Here is a 10,932-nt window from a genome sequence, read left to right as displayed (position 1 = left end):
ATAAATCTGTTCTTTACCGTATGCCATGAAGGGTGTGATGACCCACAGCTCATTCTCTGCTATGAAGACGCTCTTGTAGGGCAGAATACTGGAGTGGTGGAACAACTTTGACACATGCAGCTCACCCTGTGAAGCACAAGAAAGGAAAGGACACCTCATCATGTCGAGATCACAGAGAAGAGATGGACACACTGAATGTAATGAGGCACAGAAGGCAGAGGAATAAAGAGTTTAATCAGGACAGAGTATTCTCCATGGAGCAGAGACAGAAGAGGAGGGAGTTTCCACCACAGGGTAGAACAGACCACAGGGGCCTGAGTCATACAGACGGATGAGGATGATGAGGAGGATGAGGATGATGAGGAGGACAAAGGGGATGAGGAGGAGGAGGAGGACAAAGGGGATGAGGATGAGGAGGAGGATGAGGAGGACTAGGGTGATGAGGATAGTAAGGAGGAAGAATATCATGAGGGTGAGCAGGATAGTGAGGATAATGAGGGTAGTGAGGATGATGAGGGTGAAGAGAATGATGAAGATGATGAGGAGGAGGACGAGCGTGATGAGGATGATGAGAATAATGAGGGTGCTGAGGATGATGAGGGTAATGACGGTGACGAGGGTGATGAGGAGGATGAGGATGATGAGAGTGGTAAGGATAGTGAAGACAATGAGGGTGGTGAGGATGATCAAGGTAATGAGGATGATGAGGGTGATGAAGGTGCCACAGACCTGCAGGTAGGTCACCATGTCATTAGTGCATGACTCCAGGTCAATGCGTCGGATGGCCACGTGGTCCCCGGTGGGTCTGTACCGAGCCAGGTTCACAGTCATCAGGTCGTCCAGGCCTCGGCCTAAAACACACACATCAGCCTCATTTACTCAGAAACACCCAGAATTCAGCTCATTCCTGGTTCATGTCATGTCATGTAATGATAGAGACTTCTGTTAAAGCTGCAGGAGCAAAATCTATGAAAAGAGGTGAATGTGTGTGTACGAACCGATAACAGCCAGGAGCTCATAGGCGCTGCTGTCAGGGAGGAAGCTGCCCATCGTGTCCCAATGTGGGAAGGAGGTCAAACTATCCTGACTGTCCTCATGGGCCTAGAGGTGAAGAAGAAGAGACGGAACGGATGAAGATCAGCCATGACAAGGACTTCAGTTTGACTGAGTGACTACAGGGGACTACAGTTCAGAGGTCAGTAAAGGTAGGTGTGAGTGTGTTATTAAGGATGACCTGTGGCACTAGGGAAAGAACAAAAAAAACCCAACAACAGGAATTAGGAGACATTAGTAAGACACGCAAACCACCACTGAAAAGGGTAAAGGTCTAGTAATGAACAAAATCCAACACGATAGAACAAGTAATAGAAAACTGGGCTTGTTGGTTTTGAATATCCAACGTAGCTATAAACCACAGCTTGGAAAAAGCTGAGATAGTATGGAAAACAGAGCACCAAACATACAAAAAATGAGCTTCTAAATGCACTTGGACACATTTTTATTGCAGTACAAAATCAAGATATTCAGGTTTTTGTCTTGTTGACTGCATTTGATGTCCCTTTGAATTCCAAGACTGGTCACAGAGCTGTATTTGAACCCAAAAATGAAGCACAGCATCAGTCGACTGCCTTTCTGAACCATGATCGGACCTGTCTCCTGCCCTAATGGAGTCTGAAACATAAGGTGGAGGAGTGTCGTGTGTCCAACATCTGGCACCGCAGAGGGGTCATCAGACAAGAGTAGAGGAACACGCCATCAAAGATCTGGGCAACTCTGGGCCCACTAGAACCAAGGCCATTTTAAAAGACAGAAAAACAGGTAAATTGGTGCAGATTCTATATGACGGTGTTACCTTCAAGTAGATATTACAAACCCAGAAAACACAAAAATAGTTCCAGTGTCCCTGTATGTCAGCGTCATGTTCAATGTGAATGAATCCCCAGTTGAATTTGTGAGGTTGTCAGGTTCTCTTCAATGTTCCAGTCCTGTGGTCGGTCCTGTGGATGCAGATCAATCTAACAATAGAAGTGGGCGGGACTTTCACTGGAGAAGAACTCAAATAATTCAATCAAAGTCCATATATGACTTCTATCAGTGATCAATAGGAACTATATAGATATATGTAACCATTTACATGTTATAAACCATGGAATTGTGAAATTCCTCAAAAATTCAAAAATCAAAATCTCTAAAAACTGTGAACAAACTTTGTGGACATTGTCCCAAAGACGATACATACACAATTTGAAATGAATCCAACCAGTAGTTTCAGAGAAGAGCATTGTTGAAATGTAGACATTGGTGACCTTAAGTTTGAGCCTTCAAGGTCACTAAAGGTCAAAGGTCATGGACCCAAATGAAAGTCCATACATGACTTCTTATCAGTGCTCCACAGTAACTATATTGATATCTGTAACCATTTACATGTTATAAACCATTAAAATATGGACCATTGTAAGTAAAAGCTAATTTTTTATATTTCAAAAATGTGTCAAAAATACAAAAATCTACATTTTATAAAACTGTAAAAAAAAAAAAAAAAAAAAAAAAAATGTAGACATTATCCCAAGGAAGATACATATAACATTTGAATTGAATCAGACCAGTCGTTTTGTTGCAGATGATATTTGAACAAATTTGAAGAGGACACCTTCACAATAGCTCACAGCCTATTGGCCAGTGAGATAAAAATAACTGTATTTTTTCTCATAATGTCCATAATTCTACAAATATCAGCTCAAGCCTTCGGGACTGTTTAATCCCGTTTTAAAATTGTTTTGCACTTTTTATGGCTCGGTTTGATATCCCAGTGTCTTGTTTATATATATATTTTTTAACTTGTTCCCCTTGGGTATTCAGTTCATTTTTAAAGCTGTATTATTTATTACTGTGTCATTGTATTTACTGTCACATTATACATTATTGTAGATTATGCAGTATTTTTCCAACACAGCTGTAATGCAGTAGTATTAGAGTAACCCTGTGGACATTAAAGTGTTATCTTACAAGGGTTTACTCACTTTGGCTGCTATTACTGTCAGAAAACTGTTGTATTTTTGTTTTCTTTTATTGAACAATACTTCTCTTTGTACATATGAATAAGAGAACGTCCACTGTATGAGACAGTTCAGTCCTGTGGCTCTAATGCTGCTGTTTAGGGAGTTACAGTGAATAATTCAAGTGCAAAGAGAGTGTGTGTTTTAATACTGCAATGAAATATTGTAAAAGTCAAAGTACATTTATAAACTAGTGCTCTATGTGTTTTCCACACCATCCCAGCTTCTTATCATTTGGGTTGTAATTGTAATAGTATCTGATTATGGATTATTATCTATTATCTTCCTGTGTTTAGTTAAAAAAAACTGATCCATCTTGGCAGTGAGGACTCCTGACTTCCATCAATTTATCACCATTTAAAATGATGGAAATGGACAAGACACTAAAAAGCTGTGAAAGCAAATAAAAGCACAGAGTGTGAATTATTTGGAGTGTTTCCATGGTGACCAGTAGGACGAAGCACATCCAAAATTAGAAAAATGCATTTCTGTGAGCGTAAATGTATCCTGGCATCTACATCTGGTGTTCGAGTCCGTTTCCATTAAACCCAGCACATGCTCCGGCAGCCATCAGTAGACAAACGTGTTGTAAATGTCGATCTAATCACATGGTTTGGCTCAGGGCCGTCTTAACAGCATTATGGGCCCCTGGGCAAAGCAGTGTACTGGGGCCCCTATGATAAGTACTCAGGATTTATTACTGGTTTGAGGTCAGTGGTCTTCAGGATGTCATTGTCCATGCACAGAAGTGAAAACCAGTTCAAACCATGCTGCCCCATTGTGTACAAAGATTTATTTTTTTTGAGGTTTCAGTCTTGAACAAGAACGTTCTCCTGTACAGTTGGTCACTATCATGCACATGAACATCAACGTTTGGGAATACAGATTTCAAATTGTCAGCAATCATTTTTCTGTATAAATTCTAGTAAAAAAATTTAAATATCTGTAAAAAATTATTTGAAAAATTTTTGTACAAAAAAAAAAAAAAAAAAAAGCTGTAAAAAATTATTAAGAAATTCAGGTACAAAATAAAATCTACATAAAATGACTGAGAAATTCTAGTACAAAATAAAACAAATCTATATACAAATACTGGAGAAATTGGAATGCAAAATAAAACAAATCTGTAAAAAAAAAAAAAAAAAAAAAAAATTAAAAATTTTAGTATACAAAATAAACAAATCATAAAACTAATGGAAAAATTCTAGTACAAAATTTTTAAAAATGTAAAAAAATTACTGAAAAATTCCAGTACAAAATAATAAAATCTACATAAAATGATTGAAAAATTCTAGTACAAAATAAAACAAATCTATATGCAAATACTGGAGAAATTGAAGTACAAAATAAAACAAATGTGTAAAAAAAAAAAAAAAAAAAAAAAATCAAAAATTTTTGTACAAAATAAAAAAATCTGTCCAAATGATTGAACAATTTTAGTAAAAAATAAACAAATGTATAAAGCTAATGGAAAAATTCTGGTACAAAATTTAAAAAATGATTGAAAAATTCCAGTACAAAACAATAAAATCTACAGAAAATGACTGAGAAATTCCAGTGCAAAATAAAACAAATCTATAAAAAAAAAAAATAATGGAAAATTTTGAGTGCAGGATATCTTTTTTTACATAACTGAAAAAAGCAGAAAAGTGAAGTGAAGTAACTATACACCTATGATGGGTATGTATCATTTATGATACGAGGGTCATTAAAGGGTTAGCATTTTCAGATTACTATGGGGCCCCTATGGTTGTGGGGCCCATCAGACCCATGTCTTAAGACGGCCCTGGGTTTGCTTTAAAGACCGCCATCGTGATCAGATGCAGAAGGGGTTGCCATGCATTGCTAAAGCTGAACACATGGAACTCCATCCATCTGCAGCCGTGGAGACACACCGATAACTCAGCGAACCGTCAACTCGACGACAGGCCGTCACCACAGACAGGCAGCTCAAACACTCACAACACAAAACGCTCGCAAGAAACATTAGTCCAGACTTTTAGTGAAAGGGACTAAACACACCAAAAACCCAACACAGAGCAGTGACGGTACCTGAAGCAGAGCGTGTTTTCACCACAGACACAGGACTATTGGTTCTGATTGAAAGGAAAACACACTACCATAGAAACCACAGGTGTCAAACATACGGCCCACGGGCAAAAACAGGCCCTTAGAGGGGTTCAATCTGACCCCCAGGATGAATTTACAAAGATCAGACACAAGACATTGACAATCATGTTGTATTGATCACAAAGCTAAAGTCTATATTTTTCAGTTCCAGACGCCTGTTTATAAAGTGCAGTTCTGTGATGCAATGTAGTTTATTCCACTGTAAAATATTTGTTTTCTAGTTGTTGGTAATTTAGTTCTCTTACCACTGCTTATTATTATTATTATTATTATTATTATTATTAGCATCATTATATTATCATTATTATTACTTATTGTTGTTATGACTACTATTACTGTTATATGTGATTATTAAACTATAAATATTTACGTATTGTACATATTATAACATACTTACCTATTTATTATTATTACTAAAATTATAATTCTTATCACTTGTATTACTTATATCGTTATGACTACAACTGTTGTCACTCTTATTACATTTATCCTGTGACAATTAAACTATACATACGCACACACATATACATATATATGCACACATATACATATTGTGCATAACATAATTACATATTCATTATTATTATCATCACAATTATTATTATTATTATTATTATTATTATTATTATTATTATTATTATAATAATAATAATAATAATAATAATAATAATAATAATAATAATAATAATAATAATTGCAATTACTTTTCTGAAGAATTTCCAGGTTATTCATGGAAGTTCATATTATTCAAATTTTTTTTAAAGGAGAGTTTGTAGAGGCAAACGTTTTCATCATATAATTTCATGTTTTTCACTCTAAAACATACAGAAACATTTGGAGTTGACATAATTTATATGTGATTATAGTTATTCCCAATTTTTGTTTCAGGATAGTTGTAAATGTAATACTTGTTTGTACTAAAACAAAAAGAAATATTTTAACCTGTCATTATTTGTAAGTTATTATACTATTATTTTACTGATCCGGCCCATTTGAGGTCACATTGGGTGCATCTGACCCCTGAACTAGAATGACTTTAACACCACTGATATAAACTGACCCGCCTCCTCTAACAGAAGCACTGGTGAGTGAGGTGACATGACCTTCTGAGCATGTGCAGCAGTGTCATGAACTGAATGCTCATGCATGCATAACAGTGCACAGCCTTTAGGGGGTTGTGAGTTCCTCTGAATAGAAATCTGTGCGCACACACACATGCATGCACGCACATACACAAAAAAGGCAGATAGGGGATGATGATGCAGTGACAGGAGTACCGCACTTACTTTCCTGTGAGAGAGTCCCTGAGCTTGGTCTGGGGTAGAAAAACCACATCAATGACATAAAGACATGAACAAAACAGGAGAAGGATCTGTGTTTAGAGCAGCTCCACAACTGGGAAGTCAAACCTCCAGTACAGAGGATACTGGTTTTCCTGTCCTGTTTAAAAGGACTGGCTTGATTGTCTTTTCGGCCACAAATATAGACGATTTTTATGATAATTGTGCTGCAAAAAAAGGAAAAAATATTCTAAAAACAAAAAAAGCTTGCATCTGCATAAGAGAAATAAAAAAAAAAAAAGTAAGCCTGTTTGACTAAACCCTGTAGGGGTGTGTATTGGCAAGAATCTGGCGATACAATACAAATCACAATACTAGGCTCGTGGTACAATATATCATGATGTATCACGATACTGCTGACAAGGCAATATTTTTTTGTGTGTTTTGTTTCTTTTTTTTTTTTTTTTTTTTTTTTAAATATTATTTCCTGGGAAAATTTAATTACACCAGAAATATGCATAAATATTAAACTAATCTTATGCTATATCACAAAAATTTCCTAAGTGAAAACCTAAAGTGCAGGATTTTGATAAATAAAGTTTTAATGTCCAGCTTTAACAATACAATAAATACATAAAATTATGTTTTGGCATTACAGTTTAAGATCCAGCTCAAATGTTCATATTCTATTAGATGTGAATAGAATGCATAGTGGACAGTCCCTGAATCATCCAATGTCAGAACATTATTTTTATCCAATTCCAGAAAAAGGAACTACCATCTGCCACTTTCATACAGTAAAAAGTGCTTTTAGGATGTTTGAAATAACCATTATTCAACAAAACAGTGTTACCAATGTTTTTTAAAAAGTACATGTATGACCTGCAATATTACAATACTACTGTTGTAGTACAAACAACAGAGTGAAATACCCATGTAAATATAGAAATAAGAGTTAAATACCCATGTGAATATAGAAATAAAAGAGAAAACCAAAAAACTAATGAACCTCCGCCATGTCTGCATTTGAATAAATACCTAATATATCAATAGAATACTTTTTTAACATCGACACAGTATTGTGAAATGAAATATCGCAATATATCATGGAACTGATATTTTCTTACAGCCCTAAAACCCCTGCAGGTTCTTCCCAGATATGCTCATAGGGCAAAGGGAGCAGATCGCAGCCAAAACTGAAAAAAGATAAGCTTGAGCAAACATGCAACACTGTGAAATGATCAGCCACCAACCAAATGAAGATGAGGAAAGCTTTGCAAATTAATGAAATTCACCTGAAAACTGTCACATAATAGACAAGATCTGCGTTAATGCACCAAAAAGACATTAAAACTAAAGAAAAATTACTTAAAAGAACCAACAAATCATCTTAACAGGCAGTTGTTATAGAACCTCTGTGTTAGCAATGTGTCCTTGAGCAAGACATTCAAAGTCACTGTCCCCACCTTTAAAGTATCTATGGCACAGGCGTCCAACATAAGGCCCACGGGCCAAAACTGGGCCACTAGAGAGTCCAATCCGGCCCAGTGGAATGAATCTGTGAAATGCAAAAATTACACTGAAGATATTAAAAATCAAGGATGTGAAACTCATTTGAGCCCAATATGATCTAGAGTAGGTCAGAGCAGTAAAATACTATCATAATAACCTCCAAATAATGACAATTTACTTTGATTTAGAGTAAAAAAAAAAAAAGAAAAATTACATCAAAATGTTTACATTTACCAACTATCCTTTCATAACAAAATGTAAATAACCTGAACAAATATGAACAGAAAATGTCTAGATAAGAGTAATTTTAACAATATTCTGCCTGTTACCAAATGTTTTGAGTATCTGTAATTTGTAATGTACCTGTTATGTAATGTACAATAAGCTGAGGCATAATATTGTTAAATCTCTGCTGTAAGTTTCGCAATGCATGTATTTCAGGGAGAGACAACAGTTTTTATATATCTATATATTTGTTATATTTAGTTAGGAATGTAATGTTTAAAGTAAGCCTGATATTGTCGTACATCAGGGGTGTGAAACTCATTTTAGTTCCGGTTCCACATTCAGGAACAAAAACATTGTCATAATGTAATTTTATTGTTTTACCGGACCGACCCACTTGAAATCACATTGATCTGAATGTGGAACCTGAATTAAAATGATTAATATCTTCAGGGTCATTTTTGCAATTCACAAACCCATCCCTGGGCCGCATTGGACCCTTTGCCAGGCCAGTTTTGGTCCACGGACCTTATGTTTGACACCCGTGCCTTACATTTAAACCATGATCCCAGCCTCTTCCACATAGTGATGAACACAGCTCAGTGTCAGGCTGCATCCAAACTCAGGTATCAGTATCAAGACTGAAAAAGGTGGACCAGGGTATCCCTAGTCCTGATCCATTTAAAAACCGATTAATCCTATTCAGTTATTATAGTATGTGTAATGCCGATGCTTGTCTGTTGCTCTCTGAAAATGAACAAATTCAGTTAAATAAGAAAAACTAAAATATTTAACAACAAAAACAAATACACAAGTTCTCATGCGCAGCATCAACAGAATCATAAGAAGCATTAAATAAAGCTGCACAGAGGTGTAAATGTGACATGCACATAAGAGACATAAGTGATTTTGTTTTTGTCATCCACTGATATGTTGCTGTAGTAAAAACAAGAAACAGATGACTGCCTGAGGGACTGCATGAAAAACAGCCAACACTGTAATTCAAGGACAACATCTGAGAAAAGCAAAGCAAAGCAGAACTTCACCTAAATCTGACTGGATTTTCCTGCAAGTGTGGATGACAAGTCTAATATGCAAACCTGAGTTTAATTGTGTTGAATTAGTTTTCACAGTGACCTGATTGCCTTGAATCTCACCTCCAAATAACTCCAAATCCCGCAGGCTCTCCACACTCAACTTTTCAGTAACCCAACGCTGACAGAGACAGACGGTTAATATCAGACATGGAAAAGAGGGAGAAAAAGCAAGCAAGAGTAAGGACAGGATCCACAGAAGCAAACACACATCTGGAGCTGCAGGATAATGACTACGCATGCTCTTTGTCACATTGGTTGGAAAAAGAAGTTATATTATCCCTTATGTTGATGGAAATCACTTACAAGAAAAGACATGGATCCTCTTGAGTGTGATACTTCTGATGTAAAAAAAAAAAGAGGAATATCTGTGGAGAAACCTGCTACTGTTCCGTCTTCTCCTGCTGAAAACACAATTTTACACTTAATATATCCCTAGATCTATAGAACATTTCCACAAAACACACACAATAGCCAAAGAATATGCAACAACTAAAGTAAAACATAAAAAAATAATAATAAAACAAGCTCAAGGCATAAAGATAATACAAGAAACAATTAATAAAAGTTGAAAACTAGAGCTATAACAGCCACATTAAAAGGATAAATCTGAAATTTATTTCACAGATATCAAAATAGTTTGTTATTCAAATATCAAGAGGCTCGGCTGAGGGGCATAAACAGAGAATACAGCCTCATCTGTAACTTAAAGCATCCCTGAGATGCTCTTAAGTGGTAAAAACAAATACTTCTACCTTGCTTTTGTCTACGCTTTCTGACAAGTCTTGTAACATTCATACCTGACACTGATTCCCCATAAAATTTAGGATCAAGTTCAAGATTCTGGCCATTAAAGTGTTGCATGGTTAGGCATCTATCTGTATTAAAAAGATCCTGGAGCAATAGCCACCCTGAAGGAATCTGGACTCCTCTGATCAAAGTTTGTAGGTTCATTCTCGATCCAAACGTCTGCTTTAGAGGCTGTAGCTCCAAAACACTGGGTCCATCTCCTTTTGGATTAAATACCTCTGCACACTCTGGACACATTTAAAGCATCCCATTTATATAACCTGATTTACGATTAACTTGCTTCATGCTGTTTTACTTTTGTCTAGTACTATGTTTGAATCTATATTTTTTATGTTTTAAGTCTGTTGCTCTGTCTCTTGTCGAGTTTTTTGTCTCTTATTGTGAAGAAGTGTGACGTCTGATCTAGAAAGGTACTATGTCAATATAATTTTACCAAATAAACTTGTTATTTCATCTGCAAACAGGGTATTTTATACAAACCAAGACAGACAAGTCACTAACTAACCGTAGATTCGAGTACAGTGGAGCTAAGCTGCTGCTAATGGTTCGCTAATATTATGATGGAGGGCGCAGGCTAGCAGTACATTACCGTTAGCTAAACACTGACTTATTTTAACAATTATAAATCACATTAAATAACGGTCCCAATAACTTACCTTAGTATTGTTTAAGACCGCCACCCCTGGTAAAAGAGATATAGCATTTTAGGAGAACTTATTTCGTGAAAACATCCTTCCAAGCGGTATGTTTTTGACATTTCTCCACTTCGCTTCGTTGTTGATGAGAGCGCCGTCCGCGTCGCGCTCAAACGACGACACGCCCACA

The 10,932-nt window shown here is 36.2% G+C and overlaps 1 protein-coding gene across 5 annotated transcripts in view; it reads right to left on the bottom strand.

Annotated features, from left to right (window-relative positions):
- Positions 1-10,907, bottom strand: part of strada (STE20 related adaptor alpha) — a 17,530-nt gene extending 6,623 nt beyond the window's left edge. Inside the window, exons 1-6 of one of the 5 annotated variants that reach the window (XM_030141368.1) lie at positions 10,764-10,907; positions 9,604-9,701; positions 9,361-9,418; positions 999-1,101; positions 730-851; positions 18-126 (exon numbers count right to left, since the gene is read on the bottom strand). In XM_030141368.1, coding sequence (XP_029997228.1) covers positions 18-126; positions 730-851; positions 999-1,050 — 283 coding nt within the window. In that variant the 5' untranslated portion in view covers positions 1,051-1,101; positions 9,361-9,418; positions 9,604-9,701; positions 10,764-10,907. The remainder of the gene's footprint in view (positions 1-17; positions 127-729; positions 852-998; positions 1,102-9,360; positions 9,419-9,603; positions 9,702-10,763) is intronic. The other 4 variants (XM_030141367.1, XM_030141365.1, XM_030141366.1 and 1 more) reach the window with 4 other exon arrangements.
- Positions 10,908-10,932: the final 25 nt, after the last annotated feature.

This window comes from Sphaeramia orbicularis, chromosome 8 (assembly GCF_902148855.1).
Source record: "Sphaeramia orbicularis chromosome 8, fSphaOr1.1, whole genome shotgun sequence".
NCBI classification, from domain to species: Eukaryota; Metazoa; Chordata; class Actinopteri; order Kurtiformes; family Apogonidae; genus Sphaeramia; species Sphaeramia orbicularis.
The sequence above is the reverse complement of the archived record's forward strand: the minus strand, read 5'-3'. Positions and strand labels throughout refer to the sequence as shown.